This window comes from Podospora bellae-mahoneyi, chromosome 2, assembly GCF_035222275.1.
Source record: "Podospora bellae-mahoneyi strain CBS 112042 chromosome 2, whole genome shotgun sequence".
Taxonomy (NCBI): Eukaryota; Fungi; Ascomycota; class Sordariomycetes; order Sordariales; family Podosporaceae; genus Podospora; species Podospora bellae-mahoneyi.
The window spans coordinates 3,270,613-3,289,879 of NC_085881.1; the positions used below are offsets into that span (position 1 = coordinate 3,270,613).

General features: G+C 52.7%; 6 protein-coding genes across 6 annotated transcripts; 4 read left to right on the forward strand and 2 right to left on the reverse strand.

The window, feature by feature from the left end:
• Positions 1 to 3,396: 3,396 nt before the first annotated feature.
• Positions 3,397 to 3,874, forward strand: QC761_0040920 (uncharacterized protein; the record flags this gene model as incomplete). The annotated part of the gene is made up of 2 exons (XM_062872356.1): positions 3,397 to 3,647; positions 3,747 to 3,874. Exons 1-2 carry the CDS (start codon positions 3,590 to 3,592, stop codon positions 3,872 to 3,874), a joined length of 186 nt encoding a protein of 61 aa, XP_062735231.1. The 5' UTR covers positions 3,397 to 3,589.
• Positions 3,875 to 4,357: 483 nt separating this feature from the next.
• On the forward strand, positions 4,358 to 5,727 carry QC761_208860 (uncharacterized protein; the record flags this gene model as incomplete). Its single annotated transcript, XM_062876624.1, has 2 exons — positions 4,358 to 4,685; positions 4,751 to 5,727. 2 exons carry the CDS (start codon positions 4,358 to 4,360, stop codon positions 5,725 to 5,727), a joined length of 1,305 nt encoding a protein of 434 aa, XP_062735232.1.
• Positions 5,728 to 6,147: 420 nt separating this feature from the next.
• Positions 6,148 to 9,063, reverse strand: QC761_208850 (uncharacterized protein; the record flags this gene model as incomplete). The annotated part of the gene is made up of 2 exons (XM_062876623.1): positions 7,509 to 9,063; positions 6,148 to 7,456 (listed from the first exon to the last, which is right to left on the reverse strand). The coding sequence occupies exons 1-2, from the start codon at positions 7,793 to 7,795 to the stop codon at positions 6,148 to 6,150; spliced, it is 1,596 nt and encodes a 531-aa protein (XP_062735233.1). The 5' UTR covers positions 7,796 to 9,063.
• Positions 8,194 to 10,530, forward strand: LAP4 (vacuolar aminopeptidase 1). The gene is made up of 2 exons (XM_062876622.1): positions 8,194 to 9,295; positions 9,357 to 10,530. Exons 1-2 carry the CDS (start codon positions 8,698 to 8,700, stop codon positions 10,319 to 10,321), a joined length of 1,563 nt encoding a protein of 520 aa, XP_062735234.1. The 5' UTR covers positions 8,194 to 8,697; the 3' UTR covers positions 10,322 to 10,530.
• Positions 10,531 to 10,754: 224 nt separating this feature from the next.
• Positions 10,755 to 18,901, reverse strand: SYG1 (Xenotropic and polytropic retrovirus receptor 1; the record flags this gene model as incomplete). Its single annotated transcript, XM_062876621.1, has 5 exons — positions 14,297 to 18,901; positions 14,202 to 14,236; positions 12,158 to 13,977; positions 12,017 to 12,106; positions 10,755 to 11,960 (listed from the first exon to the last, which is right to left on the reverse strand). Exons 1-5 carry the CDS (start codon positions 14,299 to 14,301, stop codon positions 10,755 to 10,757), a joined length of 3,156 nt encoding a protein of 1,051 aa, XP_062735235.1. The 5' UTR covers positions 14,302 to 18,901.
• On the forward strand, positions 17,455 to 18,606 carry QC761_208820 (uncharacterized protein; the record flags this gene model as incomplete). Its single annotated transcript, XM_062876620.1, has 1 exon — positions 17,455 to 18,606. One exon carries the CDS (start codon positions 17,455 to 17,457, stop codon positions 18,604 to 18,606), a length of 1,152 nt encoding a protein of 383 aa, XP_062735236.1.
• Positions 18,902 to 19,267: the final 366 nt, after the last annotated feature.

Below are 19,267 nucleotides of genomic sequence, written 5' to 3' on the forward strand. Positions count from 1 at the left end.
GCATGGTGATCAGCGCTGAGTGACAGGCAGGTGAATCTGTATGATATAAGGGACTCGGCTTTTGTTAAGCCTGCCAGCATGCAAACATGTTTGATAGCCAAGCATTGAAAGAGGCACAGCCTCTACAGTCATTGGATAAACATGCCGTCTTGGAATGTAGGTAGCTGATCTGGCATACAACTGGTTTGCTTCCGGTTTTGTTGCCTGCGTAACGAAAATAGAAGATATGTAGACCTATGTCATCGTCACTCATTGACCAAAAACGATAATGAAAAAAAAAAAATGTTTGATTATTTGAACCCCGCCATTCTTACCAACTGGACGCTCGCCGATATCGACTTCACCGCCGACTGCGAGAGCGCGGCCGAATTTGCGGCGATATATATCATCAAATGGGATTACTCTGGATCAAAGTACGAGAGAGATGATTGGAATGGGAGCAGCTCCCTATTCACGAAGCATGACGAGTTTCCATACGGGGCGCTTATCAACGCCGCACATACTGTCGCCCCAACCCCGTTTCTTAATCTCTCTCGGGGCACAAATCCTCAACTGGGCATATGGCCTGAACAGCAGTAGTCGCGAAAACTACAAAGTCGTGTACCTGATATGAGATGATTGTCAGACGACTTTCTGTCGTAACTTGTCCTGGAAGGGTAATCCCGAGTTGGCCGGAATAGGGGGTAAGGGGTCTCTACCTGACAGAATGCAGATTTGCAATGACCTAAAAGCTGGCAACAGGTTCTCACTTCATACATTATCCAAGTATCGCTTGCAACAGTATTTGTTGTGACACTGGCGCCGTTACAACTATCAAAGTACTGGGCGAAGAGGAACCATAGCAATCCGACACCACTCTCGCCGACTTCCGGCAAGACACGCAACTTGGATTCCAACATTTCTGGATTTCAACCTGATATTCAAAGGTAAAATTCCACCAAGAGATAATTTCTTTTTTTTTTTTTCTTTTTTTTTTTCATGAAAGCCTGGACTAACTGGGTGGCTTGGACTGGTAGGGAACCTCAGGGCTCTAGTGTACCGACTCCCACTTGGAGTAAGTATTCAAGTTTGATGGCCAGAAGGATCACACCGGGTCAACCGTGGCATTGCTGGAGACAAATTTGGACAAAAACGGGGCTCCCTGGAAAAGAAGAAACTCGGTATGATTTCTGGTGAAAAGGGCGGGGCTCGCAACGGTGAGCGGTGCGAAATATCTACGCTTTGTTACAAAACGCGGGCCTGCAAAAAGTACAGGTACCTGTTAGGACACGACAAAAATACTGAAATTGCCATTTCTCCCTGCCAACTTCCGAGGCTATCACCTATCTCTAAGCCCAGAGTCGAGTCTATGGTGCCAGTCATACGTCTCTGGCCTATTCGAGTCTTCACGTTGGAAAATCCACCATCGTGAAACTGACAGCAGAGAGCTTGAAACATACCCGATAGCAGCAGGACGTGACGGCTCCCTGAAGGGACGGACAGACGTAGCCACACAGATAAAGTCGTCTAGTGCCTATGGCGGGATGATCTTGCCCCTCTGGCCAGATATCTTGGTAGAACCTTCGTCGGTGCTTTTTGACTACCTCGATTAGGAAAGGCCTGACTCTGAGGTGAACACCGCTCTCGATTGTGACCCTAGACAGTTGGCGATTGCAAGCCAGAAGTCCGACTGCAAGCGACCTTGTGTGTTTGAAACTGGTTTGATTCAGGTTTGGCGTCTACATGGGTGATATGGTAGACCATCCTCTCGACCACGCGGTGAAAGCAAAGGACTGCTTGATGAATATTGTCATCAAACCTCTTGCAAGCTTCTTCCACGGTCATGGCAGGAGTGTATGACAATGCAATGTCCCCGAGGTCCGCTAGTAATGCAAAATGGTGCATCACAAATGAAGTCTCGTACGCGGAAGCGGCAAGTTGAAGTGGTGACTAACCTGGTTTTGGTTCGACCCGAGGAATGTCAATATAAGCTTCGAGGCAAAGATCTGTCAGATCTGCGCCTTGTTTTCCGTAGTGAGCAGCGATGGCCGTGAAGTGCTCAATGTCTATCATGCATGCAACCACAAAGTCTTTGAGATAGAACTCCTTGACCTCCAGTCTGTTGTGCAGCATCTGCCGCTTCATCAGGGAGATACTATCCGTGGTGATTTCGGGCAGTTCGCCATTCTGTATCATTCGTTTGACGCTTGGGAAACGCAGGTGGAACCCCTTGAGGAAGCTCGCTGAATGATGGTCTTTCCAGGACTTGAAGTTGGGGCTCAGAAATTTCCCGGTGGAGGTGTCATGCCGGTATCCGTCGTCATACATGAGGCAATAGGATGCAGGGACGCCAACACTGGCGAACACCGCAATACCGCTGTCGTCCAACCTTGGGTCCATACTGCCGCAATTGAGACCTTCTACCGTGACAAACACTGTTAGTTAAGACTTGTTTGATGGGAATAACAAGGGAAAAGGCAAAAGCCTCACCAATGAACTGGTAACTTGTACCAGGTTTGTTTGATAGTTGGATTGGTGTCAAGTTGGACTTTCGGGATTCCAAAAGAAAAGAAAACAAACAGGGTCAGTTTAAATACATCTGTAAAACCATGATGAATTAAACCTTAATTCTTGAAGAGAAAAGTCTTCATGGCACCCACCTGGGGTTGGGCGCCGTCACTTTTCAAACCATCCTGCTGCTGCAAGCTCACAAGCGCCACTGGAAAACCTAAATGTGAGTTCAAGATATCAACTGCATACCGGCCATGATCGGCGTGGCCACTTGAAACTAAACTCAATGTTTCCTTGAGAGCTCTTATGTACCTCGGAAAATACACAGATAAGAAAAGATTGATCGAATGTGCTGATTCTAAGTGGATAATACTTTTAGGAGCTCTATAGAGTTCTCGTATTCTTCTTTGGAGCAGATTTTCATAATGAACTGTCAATGAACGAGAAGTTTATAGGCGGGGTTTTCAATAATTGTCCTAATTATCCTGATTTCTAAATACACTTACAGTCAATACTCTCCAAGTCCTGACATCCCACCAGCTTTCTTTCAAGTCCATCAAGTTGGCGTCAAGAATATCCCCATTTTAGCCATCGACAGCTCTGCGCTTCTCCTTAGATCTACGGGACTGAATTCTGTGAGCTGTGATCTGACTCCTGCGAGCTGGGCCGTGACTGTGAACCAGAGCTCGTTTCCGGATAGGATAGTCTTCACGTCAAAAAGCGATGGTTTGTCAGTGATATTTTGATTCCTTTTGCATTTTCGCACCGATACACGTGAGTAAGGTAGATAGACTTACCCCCAAGGTTCAAATTGGTCACGTGCGCCGCTAGACACGAGGGCACATAAAAGTTTATCAGTGTACCCTTATCTACCATCTGACAAAGTGATATCAAGATATTTGCTCAGGATACCTGACGAATTCCCAAACCATGACAGCAATGACTGAGGTTACATGCTCTAGCTTGGCCCACAATGACACATGAGCCTGCAAACACAATCAACCTGGACAGCCCGATCCGATCTATTACCCGCTTGATGTTCCCTTCGAATTATGGCTCCTTCTTCAGACTTTAGAATCTCATTGGCAGCCAAGATCTGATGATTCTCACGGCCCGAAGCGTGTCTGGTGGAAAGCCGACACCGACACGCCATCCGGGTAAGAGGTGTCTAGTTCCCTTCCATTCATTCCATTCCCCACATTCAACATGATATATGTCGTTTTCTGTTTGGACTGACTGACCCAAGATCATGTGAGTCTGGGGTGGGTCAGCTACCACCGACCTGCGTTGGCACCATGACACGTTGGGCACCAAGCATGCAAACCCGAGCCGAAGCAGGTCTAGGAGCATGCAAAGGTTTTATGAGGCGGCCCCGATAGGTTGAAAGTCAGATCTGAGCTTTCTTGTCATTTGGTATGAGCCAGAGCGATCAAGATTGTTGGGTGACAGCAGCCGGTCTGGTGCCGACTGTCGAGTGGTGTGTCATGGCCCCGCTTGCAACGACAGCGCTCATATGGTGAGGGGCCTCTCTTCAGGCAGCCCATATGGTTGAAGTAAACAGCATTGCCACTCCGCTCGTTGCATCTTCGGATGAGGTTGGCCGCTTTGCGCTACCCGCTAGACCGCCGTTGTTCCCCTGTGCGGCTCTTTCTGTCAGTCCACTGGTACTTAATAGGTTGACCCACAGCTATGCAGGTGTCTCTGACTTCCCTTCATTCACCTTCCCATACTCCGGGAGTCAGAACCTCCTTGTAATCAAAGTAAACCGTAAGCAATTTGTTCGTACCATGGTGTAACCCTTCTCTGATGTCCTTCAACGAACATAGGTAGCCATTACCAATGACACGGGCTGCTCACTGAACCGATAATGGCTTCCAAACCAAGAGAATACAACATCCCAGCACACCCCAATCGGGATTTCTGGTCGTCACTATGGCCGACATCCTCCTCTCCTCCCGCGAAAGCCACGACAGTCGAGCCTACGCCGACCTATAGCGTCCCCAAGGGTTCTCGTCGTGCAAAGACGCCCGTCATATCCGAAGAGCCATCGAAATCAAAAAAATCAAAACCTACAAGGACAAAGTCAAAGTCAAAGTCAAAGAAAAGCTCAACATCAAAGGGTCCCGGGTCATGGTCGGAATGGTACCTCAGCGAGGACAACGAGTACTTTTGGCGTGCGAGAAAACTTCCAAATGGTATGTCCGCATATCACCCCCCTTTTCCCGTCCCAATCCACTGACGTCAAAACCCTCACGTCCAGATCAATGGGACTACGAAAAACAACCCAAACCAGAACCACCTCAACCCGAGATCCAACCCCTCCCACATCCTCACCTGGAGCCAATAACCCAGCAAACTCAGTCAAAAACATCACCAGAACCCGAAATCAAACTACTCCCTCACCCTCACCTAGAAACAATATCCCAACAAACCCAACCCATCACCACCATCACCCCCCAACCAGACCCCCAACCACTCCCACACCCCCACATGCAACCAATATCCCAACCCAGCTCCCCCAAGATAACAATAGAAGACGCAACCCCCTTATCCACTTCTTCCTCTTCATCCCCCTCCCCATCGCGAACCCCCTCTCCCCAATCCAACACCCACCTCAAACCCCACCCCTCCCCCGCCCTCAAATCCTACCGCTCCGGCCGATCAGCCTTCACAAACCCCAAATCCTCCTATCCCACCATCATCACAAAGTCCACAGGCCGCCCAACAGAAGCAATCACCACCTCCAACCCCAGCCCTCGAACCTCCGGCCTCGCCCTCACAAGAATAGAATCCATCTCCCCCATCCGGAAACCTTCCCCTTTATCCAAACCCCCCAAGACAGCCTCCCAGCAACAACCAGCACCCAAACCCCCAAAAGTCGTCAACCCCCCTGCTAAAAAATCTTCGTCGCCAAAAAGGCCGATCGGGCCGGTAATGTGGCTTTTTACCGAGGGTAGGTCGAGAAAGGGGAAGTCATTAGCTTCGCCGCCGCCACCCGCGGGAGGGGGAAAGGAAGGAGGGGATGGGGGGGTGGTCATCACCAAGAACAAGGGGACTGGCGTCTCGAATAGTGAGCTGGCAAAAAAGAAGAAGATGTTGGATAGGAAGATTAGAGAGGGGAAGGTGGTGGATACAAAGGTTGACAGTAAAAAGAGGATAAGGGCTTGGTTGGGCGGGGTGGAGGGGGAGGAGGAGCTGATTCCTTTGGATGGGGAGGGGTTTCCTGTTTATCGGTAGGGAAATGGGGATGGTGGGTTGTCTCGGGGAAAGGTGGAAAGTGGTGCTGGATAGGTACCAGGTGTCGTTCGCTTAAAAGGGTCCAAGTGGTTTCTTTTATCTGTTTTGATGGTGGATAGCGCTGACCTGATCAGAGAAACAGGTTCAGCGGGTGGTTTTGAATGTTGTCATTCGTTTTGCTGTAGGAGCGATTTCTTTTGTTTGGGAGGTTTGGATGATACCCCTTGTTGATGATGGTTTTGCATTCTTCGAGCATAGGCCAGGCAATGGCACTGTTGACATACCCTAATATAACAAATCAATATTCTAAACAATAGTCGTGAGCGTGACGCCAGTTTAGTAATTCCCCTCTGTGAACTCCAGCGCAGCCCACCTCCAAGTCTATACACCAATATACACCTCTATCCCACCTCCCAGCACCTACAATTTCTCCCCACCCGTGACCCCATTCTCCTTCATTTTATCCTCTTCCCCAACCCCAGGCTCCATCTCCCCACCCATCCCCTTCTCCTCCCTCCTCGACTCCTCCACCTCCTCCTCACCCCTCTCCTCCCTCCTCATCTCAATCTCACTCGGATACACCCTCCTCCCCATCCCCACCACATCAACCCACCTCCACTTCGCCACCTCCACCCCCCTCCCCAGCACATCCCCCCTCTCCCTCTCCAACCTCGACTCCCCAACCACAACCCCATTCCCCCTCAAAAACTGCACCACAGCCCTCACATTCAAACTCAACACCACCTCGGGCGTCTCCGACCCGAAAGCCTTTTTCGTCAACCAAGGAAACAAAACCGCAAAATCCGACTGACTCAAATGTGCAGATTTCTCTACATAAAACAAATACGGCGCCGGGTGGTCAGGCGTCTCCTTCACAACCTCCGCGGTCGGATCAGCAGACAAAACCTTCGCCGTGCGGTGCAGGTGCGTCCCCCATTTGAAAAACTGATCTGATTCCACCGCGAGAATCTTCGACATCTTTTGCTGCTCTTGAGGCACAGAATAGCACGGCAGCGGGAGACGATACAGCTTGTCGGACGCGGCCGATAAAAGAGGGAAACACCACATATCCAGCAAGACAGCCGGGTTCTGACCGTTGATTTGTGACATGATAGCCGAGCCAGGCCGCGGGGTGAATAACCTGCCCTCCTCAAAAGACTCCAGAGCAGGATGGGACGAATAGAAGACTGATTTGAGGAACTGGACCATGGTCGAGGAACCAAACGAGTGGCCCGCAAAGATCACTTTGCCGGGGTCCAAGATGTCGAGTTTGTTGTGCAAGGCAAAGAGGGCCGAAACAGGGGTGCTGGCGTTGAGGTTGGAGGCGATGACTTTGTTGTCGTTGCGGTCGATGGCGAGGATGGCTTCAAAGATCATATCGAGTTCCCAGAGGCGGATGCGGAGTTGGGAGTCGCGCTGGGCCCAGATCTCAGGGGTTTGGTTGTGCGGGATTCGTAGGTAGGCGAGGGGGGTGGCTTTTTGGGGGGTTTGGGGATCGCGGATGAGGGTGAGAGCTGCGCTCTGGTCACGATGTTCGGGGCAGATGACGACTATCCCGTGGGAGGCTAGGGAGCCGGCGAGATGGCTGTAGGCATTGCGGTTACCTCCTAGGCCGTGTGAAAATATCATGGTTGGCCATCTTGAGCTGGAATGCTCAGCTGGGGGAGACAGCAAAGGAGCATTCTTGATGGCTGGGATGGTGGTCCAGTGAAGATGTCGGGGTAGAAATCTGTTCAAGGGTTTAGTAATATTTCCACATGCAACCTTTCAAAAGAACTTACGAGAGAACAGAGGCAGTTTTCGAGCCGAGGCCCAGAAACTGGGCATAGGCCTCTATGTGAAGCCTTTGAGGCGCGGGAAGCCAACTGATGTATTTTCCCTGAGCCTCAGCTACCGTCGGGTAAAATATTCTGAATAGAACTGTGTGAACGTCTGCGGCACCTTCTGGTTTTTTGCCGGCTGGCAGCTTCGATATGGGAATTTCGACATCTACAGTGCCGACCCTGTAGGCGCCGGTGTACTCGGGAAACCCGGGAACAGGGTTGAGAAGGGAAGACAAGAGCGACATTCTATGGTGTGTTCAGAGAATCGTTAGGTGAGAAGCGAAGAGTTGCGCCACGGCCAGCTGGCTGAAAGACTGTATTTGGCTATTGAATACCAGAAAAGTACAGAGTTAACGTCTAGAAATTCTATACCGAGCAAGAACCTAGGTAGGCAGGTGGCAGTGCAGTTGCGAGGTCTGAGGGTGTAATCGTCATGCTCAGCCGAGGCAAGGCAAGTGAGCGTTTGCCTTGCAAAGAGAGAGCCAATCAACGGAGACTAGACGTGATAAATCAAAACACTACGAGTTTGAAGCTGTTGAGCAAGACTCACTGTGACGGTGAAACAGGAGAGAAGTTCGACATGCTAAGAATCTGATCCTCTTCAAGATTCCCATCGGTACCGTGCCCCCACACCTTCCACAAGTGACGACAGCAAGCTGCGCGCCAAGAGATCTTGCATCCATTGGGAATCTTGGCAAGCTCGAGGTGGATGTCTTTCTCCCCTTGCTGAACCGCTTGGAGACGGCCACGAGGAAGCGGTGGGCGATTCGACGAGTCTGAACTCGAGAGGAACTGTACAACTCATTGCTATTACCAATAGATAGATTGCTGAAGAGGTCATGTGTGCTCTCAAGATCACTGCGGCAGGTCCCGAGGACAGCTGCCAGGCACCCGATTGTCGCCAAAGCAACGGCAGTTTGTGGCAGCGTACCGCTGCGATAAGATAAGGGACCAGGCACGAGGCCACCCGCCGCCGCCGCCGCCGCCGCCGCCCGGACATGGATCGGATAAGCCACCCGCCAGATCAACCTTAAGCTCGGCCGCAACCAGTCATCCTGTTGCCCTCCCTCAACTACTTTCACCACTTCCGCCACAAGCTCAACTTTCATTCATCCTCACCCTCCTCGATTGCGCTATCACCGTCACCATGACTCGCCACACTCCTGCCTTCATCCGGGCCCGCGATTCCAACCTCTCCATCCGTTCCATGGCCATGGAACAGGCGATGATGGCCTCGCGCGCCTCTCCTGTCGCCAATGATGGTCTCAACAAGGTCGACGCCAAAGAGCTTAAGCCCGAGGCCTTCACCAAACCATACTGCGAGTTCATGACCGAGAACCCCACAGTCTTCCATGCCGTCGGCTACTTCAAGGAGAAGCTCGCAAAGGCTGGTTACAAGGAGCTTTCCCATCGCGATAGCTGGATTGGCAAGCTGGAGCCTGGTGGAAAGTACTATGTTACCCGCAATGGCAGCTCCATCATCGCCTTCGCTGTCGGCAAGGCCTACAAGCCCGGGAATGGTGCTGCGATGATTGCTGGCCACATCGACGCTCTTACCGCCCGCCTCAAGCCTACAAGCACGAAGCCAGGAAACAATGGATACGTTCAATTGGGTGTCGCGCAATATGCCGGTGCTTTGAACGAGACTTGGTGGGACAGAGACCTGAGCATTGGTGGCCGTGTCATCGTCAGAGACCCCGACACTGGCAAGACAACGGTGAAGCTCGCCAAGCTTGACTGGCCAAGTAGGTTCTTTGATCAACACTCCATACCTCGAATATGCAAAGACTAACCAAGTGTCACCAGTTGCTCGTATCCCTACTCTCGCTCCTCACTTTGGAATCGGCATGATGGGCCACAATAACCGCGAAACCGAAACCGTTCCAATCATTGGTCTCGACAACAGCGACGTTCATGGTGCCTCGACCACCTCGTCTGAACCCCCTCTCGGCGGTGTTGGTTCCTTTGCCGCTACCCAGCCCCCCAAGCTTGTCAAGCTCATCGCTTCGCAAATTGGCGTCCAAGACTATAGCACAATCCTCAACTGGGAGCTCGAGCTTTACGACTCCCAGCCGGCCCAAGTCGGCGGTATGGACAAGGAGTTCATTTTTGCCGGTCGCATCGACGACAAGCTCTGCTCCTGGGCCGCCTTCATGGCTCTTCTCCACGCCAAGCAGGAGGAGGAGGAGGGCATCATCAAGCTCGTCGCTCTCTTCGACGATGAGGAGATTGGCTCTCTGCTCCGCCAAGGTGCTCGTGGCAACTTTCTCCCTCTGACAGTCGAGCGCGCCGTCGAGTCCCTCGCTGCCAGAGATGGCAAGACTCCCTTTGGCCCAGGCCTCATGGGTCAAACCTTTGCCAACTCGTTCCTCGTCTCCTCCGACGTCACCCACGCCGCCCACCCCAACTTCACCCAGACCAACCTCGCCGAGCACTCGCCACGTCTCAACGTCGGCGTTGCCCTCTGCGTTGACGCCTCTGCCCACATGACCACCGACAGTGTGTCGATGGCCATTCTGGACAGAATCGCCACTCTGGCTGGCACCGTCAACCAGCGCCATATGATCCGCAACGACAGCAGATCAGGCGGCACCGTCGGCCCAATGCTGAGCAGCGCCATGGGGTGCAAGGCTGCCGATGTCGGTATCCCGCAGCTGAGCATGCACAGCATCCGCGCTACTACCGGTAGCTTGGATCCCGGCCTCGGTCTCAAGTTCTACAAGGGCTTCCTGGACAACTGGGAGAAGGTTGACAAGGAGTGGCGCCCTTAGATTTTTTTTGCGATGGATATGAGTGTAATGAGAGAGGAGAACATGTACGAATGATGGTTTGACAGCGATGTTGCATCACCGATGATAATACCCATTTCAACAATTCTAGAATGGCACATTTTGGTGGCTTCCCACATGGCATGGCCATGGCACGTAGCAAAGCAGCAGAAGATGGATGGCAGTGATGAAATAATAATAATTTTGGTATTCTAAACAATGAAAAATGGAACGATGCTTGCTCCCCTTTTGTAAAGTTCTACAACGCTCCCAATGAGTGAGTTCAAACAGTGCAAGGAAGCCAAACAACCCCGGGTACGATGCATCCATCCATCTATCCCTCCCTCTTTCATGCAACCAACCGTTTCAGACAGTGCAAAAAAAAAAAAACATAAGTGTCATGCAACACCCCTCGACGGGTATCACTCACACACAACTAATCACTCTCACTCCCCGCATTAACCCCCCTGGCCCTATTCACCAACCCCTCCGCCTCCCTGACCCTCATCCTCTCCTCCTCCACACTCCCCGTCTCGTCATCCTCATCGTCATCTTCCTCCTCTTCTTCACTTTTAATCTCCTCATCATCCCCCTCATCAGGTCTCGCGCTGCCCCGTCTGGCCGTAGACGACGGCTCCGACCCCAACGGCAACCTCTTCTTCTCAAAGTCCTGCTTGTGCGCCTCCGCCATGGCCTGCAAAATCGACTTCTTCCCAATAGTGTCTGTATACCGTCTCCTAAACGCCGCCGCCGGACCGCTTTCCTCCGCGGGGGTGTCACTAACTGCAATGCTCTGTGGAGTACCACCTCCAACATTGGTAGGAGTCCGATGGAGGACCTGAGATGCCGGTGTGCGAGGGGGAATAGTAGATGGTTTTCTGTGATGCTGGCCCAACGGGCGGATCTGATCTTGTTGATCAACCCCCGGAGTGGCAGGGTTGATGGCAGCTGGACCTAACAGACCAGCTGGTGGTTGTTGTTGCTGCTGGGCGGGGGGCGTTGTATCCTCCACGCTGGAAGTAGAGGTATTCAAATGATAAGGTAGGGGCGTGTCACGGGAGGCTTTGTACTGCGCTACGTTGGCGCAGTGTTCATTCTCCACACGGAGCAAGGTCCAGATACCCCTTCTGAAAACCTCCGCAAAGGCGACAAGAAATGAAACAATCGTCGAGTGCTGGCTGTCGTGGGTGAAGATGGCGTAAAAGATCCAGGAGAAGCGGAGGATAGGATCCAAGGTCATGATGATGTAGTATATGCTGACTGGACGCAAGGCGGTAATGCTCCGGAGCAGCTTTTGCCGAGCGCCGGCTTGGAGGAGTGAGAAATCCATAAACAGATCCCAGATGGAGCAGTAGATCGCGTTGACCGTGCCAAAGGTGATGAAGAGACTCAAGTTGGCTTGGCTGTTTTCGATGCGGTAAAGACTCAGGAACACGGCGGTGAGGATCGTCATGGTGTATTTCCCGCAGTTGACCAGATGAGGAAAGACGTTTTTGGTGTCGTAGTAACGCCTGATGCACTGGAGGGCACGCCAGATTGGTGGCAGGGCGCCGAAGAAGCCCATGAGGCGGGAATGAGACGAGTTGCACTGCTCTGGGTCGTACCAGGAGTTGGCGTAGAGGCAAAAGAACAGTTCGATATTCTGAACCCGAGGGTCAGTATTCCATCCAGCCGTGCACGGTTATGGTAGCAACTTACACAGGTGGCATAGGTCAACGAACACCAGATATCGCCCAGAAAGAAATCACGAAACTCGACTGGGTATAAACCTGAAAGGAGAAGCCGATACTAGGGCCAAGTCAGCTCGCCATCCAGAAACAAAAAGTGAGGGGAACATACATGCGAGTACAAGAACCACCTCCTGGCCTTGTGGTGAAGAATAGGTGCCGGAAAAAAAAGGATGCCCAGGGTAATGCAAATCAGAACGACCGGGTAGTACAAGTACATCTCCTCCCAGTCACCCAACCTCGAAAAGTTGAGCCACATGAAAACGCCGAGGAGCGCAAAGAAGAAGCTAGGAAACTCGGCCACCTGCTTCCAGTCCAAAAAGTTCCGTTGGTCAAACTCAAAGATGAAGGGATAGTTGACCTTGTTCTTGGTCCACATGCGGCAGTCGAGAGTGAACAGGATGAAGAGGAAAAGCACGAGGAAATACCCTCCGTACAGCTGCATCAGATATGCAGTTTGTGTTCGGAGGTCATCATCCTCGCTAAACAAAAGCTCTGCTCCATAGATCAACCCCTGAACTGCAAAGACACCTCCAAGTCCAATTGTGATGCCGCTGCGGAACGCGCTGTCAGAGGAGTCCCCAGCGCGCTTGTTCAAGTTTCGAAGCTTTCCAGCCGCGATCTTGTGGTTTCCACGCTCAAAGTAGCGGGCATAGAGATCCTCCACAGTTCGAATATGTCCATCGAGAATGTCGCTGTTGACAAACCAGGACCTGTTCACTTTCTCATTCATGTATCGGTATGACGGGCGGGCCTTAACCGCCTTGTCATACTTCTTGTTGAGTTTGCGAAAGGCAGTCCGGTTGAGCAGCGCGTAGGACTTGAGCAACTCCAGGCCGCGGTAGAACTCTTGCAATGCCACTTTGAGCTTCCGCTTCGCGCTTCGGTAGGGAACGTCGTCTCCAGGTGGTCTCCGGACGTAGTCCCGCCCTTCGTCGACGTTTTGAGGGTGGATGACCGGTGTTTGTGTCATCTTCTGGAGGGCTTTCGAATTGGGCCCCGGTTTAAAAAACTTGCCCTTCAAGGGGGCGATCCAATCACGACTGCCGTCCTTGCCCTGCTGCTCACCGGCGTCGTCATCACTGGGACTCCGATTCCGGCCTGTCTCGCGCTTCTTCCTCGCTTCCGTGATCTCGGCCGTTCTCCTGTTGCGCATTTCGTGCAGCTGTGCTCGCAGTGCCATCAACCGCTCGGTCGCCTGATCCTCCTTCTCCTTGTAAAACGACTCAATCTTGGCCAGTTCGCTGTCGAGAAAGACAAAGAAGTCACGTTCCGCAGATCGGACGGAATCTAGATTTTGCATCCCGATTTCCATCTTGTTCCCGCCAGTAAATCTGTTGGACGCATTCCGCGTGTGTGTCGACCCGGCCGTGAAGAGCCGAGACATGCGTTGGCGAGGCGTACCATCTGCACCCAGATTGACCTTGGAGGGGGTCGGATAGCCACTCGGAACCGTAGCTACCATGGAGGCGCTTCTGTGCAACGCCAGTCGGTTCAAGGGAGGTGAAGAAGGGGCACCGTGTTCACTGGTCCTGGATGGAACTTTCATCGCCGGCGCAGGGAGCTCAAAGTCATGCCGATAGCTCGAGCGAGATGGCACCGGACCAAAGCTGCCATACTGAACCTCACTGGCTGGGGACCTCGCCAGACCTGATCGCTCATCGTCCCGTGGAGTTGCTACCTCCTTGACCGCCTTGGCCTTTCCCGTCTCATCCGGCTCTCCACCAAGCAGTCCATCATCGTTCGCTTTCGGGGGTGGTGGTGTGAAGTTGTGGCCGATGTTGAAGTAGGTAGAGGGAGTCTTGTAGTGGTGCTGATCGGCCTCTGCGCGCCTGGCCAGCGTGGGCGTGACGGCTGCACGGTTGATGGCTCGGATGACTGCCTTGACGTGCTTCTTGCCCTGCTTGTAGTTGAGATACTTGACGCGCCATTCTGCATGGCACTCACGGCATTAGTACAATGCTTAGTTGTTTCTACCATGTGTGATATATCTCCACAATGCGTTGTCCGTCGTGTGTTGTTTGGTCCAGGGCCGCTGGGGTCCCGCTCCGTGACGATCACCCAGCAACGTGTGTCTCGGTCGGCATGTGCCGCGCTTCGTTGGTCCAATTGCACCTCACGCTGACCTCCCAGAAATTGAAGAATCTTGTACATACCTGGAACAGCGTCCTGCTCAAGCTCTTTTGCGAACCTTGGCCATGCTGTCAGTACCGGGATGCCATCGCCATTTGATCGCGGTGTTTTTGCTTACTTCATGACGTCAAGCCAACCATAGCGCGCGGGTCGCGGGATCAGGATGGAGATCAACACGCAGGATTAAGAAAAAGTAGGTAGGTAAGGTAATCGGTAGGTGAGGATACCTAGGAGTGGAACGAACGTACGGTACGGACGGGGTGGTTCCCGTTATGCGCCCAGAGATGGAGAAAGATTGGATGACATCGGGCGTTGGATCAAAGAGGGTGCAAGTTCCAAGTTTTTGGGAAGATGGAGAAGAGATCACTCAAACCGCGCCCAAGGTTCTTTGCTAACAATCGCGTCCCTTCCCAGTTTTTCTTTCATCTTTTCCACAGCGGCCTCGGCGGTGTGCGCTTGCGGTACGGTACCTGAAGCCAAGCCTAGAGAAAACAGACCCCCGGGAGCGACGGACCCACCGGCAGGGCTACCCTACCCACTCCTAACCACTGACATGCTCTCCTTGCCGTTCCGCGACGTCACGACATGTGTGATATAACTTGAATTGAGGGGAAATAGGATCTGGTCGAACCCTCATCTGACCTCACAGCCGACAAGATATCGCATTCTGTCGTTTGACGATGCTCGAATTGCGATGTCGGCTTATCCAGTTCCTGAGAACCGGAGCTGAGTCGGAAGCGGCGAACCACCATTCATTGGCAAGTCCAACCATTGTCTCAGCTATTCCTGTCGAGCTATCGATATTCAAGACACTGGGTTGGGGGATATCCGGCATCCCGAACCCTCAGCCGACCTCTTTTTGGTGAATCCCTTACAAGCACCGAGGCCCGGAAGGCTGGTCCTGGCTAGGTACCCCGCAGGTTCTCACAAGCCTGTTCCCGACAGCCAGTCTGCTCCCGCGTAAAGGGGAAAGATATAAGAAGGCCATGGCTGAGCTCGTAGCTGTTGTGTTAGGATGCTCCCGCAGGAACGAGTGCTACTACACTAGACTAGCTAACCACGACAATCTTGGCCCGGATATGCCCGCGCGGATACGATATCGCGCCGATTTCTTTTCAATGGCACGAGAACGAACGGACGACGGAAGAAATGGCACGAGGACACCAACGTCCCATGTTTAAAGCTCCCTCCCGCGCCGGGATCGCCTCGGTCCTACGCGATCGGATGAGAAGGCCATTTCCCACGGAGGGACAGCCCCGCCATCGACATGCCCTAGGCACAGACCACTGTCCTTCGCTTGCATGCAACCATCATGGGCCTGGAAAGCCATCTCATTGGTCAGTTTTTGTAGTAGCGATGCAAACATTTACCTAATCATAGATGATGGGGGAGCTCTTATGCTTGTCCAGTAGGCAGTGCTCGTTTTCCATCAAAAGAAAGGCATTCTGCTGATACACAGCATCGTGGGATGCGCTAGACGCCTTGCCTCGTGCGTGGCGCGCTCTAATTTCTCCGATTCCTCGCGATGTGTGTTTCCGTCAGCTGGCGAGGTATCTGCCGTGCAGCAACAGTGTTCCCCTTTGGGAAGCCGGCATGGCGAAGAGGCCAAAGAAGCGGCCGGGCCGCTGTGATGCAAGCCGCTGCTCGCATTGCATATGGTCTTCCTATGTCCCAAATAGGAGAGCGAGATCGCGGCAACCAATCGCTCTGAAGCCAACAAGTATGCGGTATAGCACGGAAGCTCAGCCTCTTCTTCCGTGAGCGACAACAGTCAACATGGTCGCCCGGTCCGGCCGCGGAGGTGGTGAATCCCTTCATGCACTCGGCCACTGAAAGAAACGTTTCGTCGATTGGGATTTGTGGAGTTTGGGCGCTGTGATGGAATCTGCAGTTGGCATATGTATGTATGGTAATTGTGTGTGATGTTGGTTCCGTAATATCGACGTTGCAATCTGTGCTTCTGTGCCTCTTCAGTAGTGTTTCTGACGTTGTTTCGTGAGTACGCCATAAATACCCCCTCATCTGTGGCCGGCAGTCTGAGACAGTGTGCCTATTGTGTGCCAACTCTGCAGCAATTGTCTTGCTTTTCGACGACAGAAACATGAATGCTTCTTCTCCCACCACCATGATGATGAGTGAAAGATCTCGATGTTGATAGAAGAAGTCAGGCTGCAGCGCATCAAACAGTGGACCACCCCACCCCGCCAATCAACCCCACCATCAAGACCTGTTCTTCAAGCCCAGCTGAGAAGCAAACATCAATATCAACACCCAAAACGGCAACTTTTTTGATAGACAGCTGCAGAGGGATATTGAGGAAGCAAGCCACTGAGGTGTTCACCGTGGACGGTATGTGCTTCCTCGCTACAAGATAGATGCCGGTTCAGAGCACCATTTTCCCTCAGTTTTTTTTTCTTTCGAGCCTTGTTCAGCTGTGCTGGGAGGCACAAAGCCCACTTTTGGTCCTAGCCCAGGGCCAGGTCTCGGCGTTTTGTCATTTTCGGCGGCCCTTGCGATTTCCACAATTGCAATCTCCCTTTGGCGTGATTTCAGGACGTGGGATGGTGGTCCGGCTCATCCTTCAATAAAGGCTGGATATTAAGGACAGAAAAACAGGACGACGAGAGACGAGGAAAGGCGGCATCATTTCGAGGAAGACAAAAGAATCAAGGAAGGGGATCTCTTATCAGTGTGGTGAGCAAACAGCAGGGAAGCTTTGCCGGAGCTTGTCAGGCCGCCCTTGTCACTCAGAGCAGCGCAGCCGCGGGCACTCGGATCATCTCCACACCATAACATCATCGGACAAGGAATCAACTTGCCCAGTCTCCGCAGGGCATGCAACGTGGGAGCGCCAAGTCTCGGCCACTCCAAAGTCACTCAACTCAACCTTTTTGAACCACGCCCGTCCCGCTTCCCCCATCATCCATTTCCACGACACAAACATCTCCAATCCTCCTCCTCACCTTGTTGATCTTCGATCCCGACCTGCTCCGCGACCTCGGGAAAGCTTCAAGCTTCACTAGACAAGCGCCAATCAGTATTGCCATCCGCCGTTGCTATCATCTTAGCAGCACCACTCTCTCAGCGGCGGCCGCCCAATCGCCCTTGGTGAACCTCGGCGTGGCCGTCACGACAACCAATTTTAAAAGCTAAAAGTCCTGCGACACCCACCAATTCGAGTCTTGCCGTTTCCCTGGAGATAACGACGCCATTTATATCCGCACCGATCGCCCCTCTCGAACTCGACCACGCTCTCCGCTACTCGCCCTTGCGCGCATGCTTGTTCAGGCGTCGCATGCGCGACCGGCCGGAACAATGCTTGAAACTGAATATGCTCGCCGGCGAGCCCCTCCCATGGATCCGGCGATGAGCGCCATTGCCTATTCCCATTCCAGGACCCGCACAACCTCGTCGAACATCTTTCCCGCCCACTTTCAATCGCCGGCCGCCCCTCCAAACAATTACTACCCGCAAACACATCTGGCTCAACCTCATGTGCAGCATCAGCGCCGGTCTCCCAGTGTAAATACGTTCAGCACCATTTCCAGCGGCGGTGCCCCTTACAGAAACTCCCCTTCCATGGACATCAGGAGATCGACCTCGAGCCGTTCCGGCGGGGCACCCGGTTCTCCCCAGCAGCCAGGAGGCTATGTGGCCCTCCTTCGAAAGCAAAAGGCTACGGTATGGTGCGACCGCGCTCAGCAGGAAGATGCTAGGCTTCTCGCCCAGCAACGCATGGCCAAGGTGCGGGCTAACTCCGAGGTGGTCGGAGCCAACAACAGCCCTTCGCTCGGACCCGTGAGTGCCGGTCGGACCTCGACCGGGCTCAGCTCTGCCGGCGGAAAGGTTGCGGCAAAGATCAGACACCACGGAAAACCCACCGTTATTGGATACTCCCCAGGAAGCAACTTCAACGTCGTCGGCGGTGTTCCTTTACGTCTTAGTGCTACGGAGGTGGAGGGCGAGGAAAGCGAAGATGAAGCCACCATTCAGAGATCCAATCACCGCCGGCAAGGTAGTTCCAGCAGGAGCAGCACGACCAGCAGCAGGAAAACAGCACCACCGTATCGCTCGTCCGGAGGCCTCGGTCAGGTTACACAAGGTGGAGGAACTCGGTGGAGCCCGCACGGAACTCCCGAACGGTCAGGATCACTGGTGGAAGACACGCAGGGCGAGCAACAATTCGCCAGCGAGGAGGCTTATGGGAAAGCAAAGAGCTTCGCCAGCGGTAGCAGCGGCGAGCGACTGGACACTGTGCCTGACCTCCAGGCAAACAGTGCACAGGTGGCCAACAACAGTGCGAGAAATGCCTCGTTGACCCGCGAAAAGAGTTTGAGAACACCAGACGAGCTCAAGAGACGAGGAAGTGTGGACGAGAGAACAATGACTCTCACGACTGGCCGCTTGTATATTGCCAACCCCGATTGAAAATGCTATGGAGGGTTAATATGGATGGGTCTTTGGCGTTTTGTTTCTTTTTCACTTTTGCTTCGCACCAATACCCCTCTTTTTCAAGGGCAACGATCGTTCATGGGCCGTCACTCAAAGCATAGTTAGCGCAATGGATTCAGTATGGGTTTCTTCTGGTTTCAACATAACATACCCGCCACTCGCTGTCTGTTGTTTATGCTGGTCATGGCATGTAGCATAGTATACAGTTTGGTTTGGAGCAAATCCAGGGCCGGAAAAAGCAGGACTCGGTCCTCAGCAAAATTTTCACCGGATCAAGAATTTCTTTTGGATACCTAACGTTTTGTGTACACTTCCCCTCTTCATGTGACGTTGTAGGCTGCTAATCGGTGCCATGGAGATCAATCGATGACGACAGAATATACCAGAGCAACGGTTCCCCTTTTGAGACAATAGCTAATAAACCTTGCCAGAGGGGTTTGGCGGCTATTATTCCGGATTTTGGTCGTGATGAGTTCCTTGGAAGTCGATCCTATACCACGGGGTATTATACGTGACTTTGGCGCCTGCCCAAAACCCTCAGTTCCATCTACAATAGCCGAACTTTTGAGAGCAACTGGCCTCACCACCAAATGAAAAACATCGAGATGCCCCGAACTTTGTATTGTTGAAGAGGCAT

Coding starts and splice junctions, on each gene's coding strand:
- LAP4 (XM_062876622.1), top strand. CDS start 8,698: ATGACTCGCCACACTCCTGCCTTCATCCGGGCCCGCGATTCCAACCTC. Junction 9,296..9,356: donor CGCCAAGCTTGACTGGCCAA/GTAGGTTCTTTG, acceptor AAGTGTCACCAG/TTGCTCGTATCCCTACTCTC.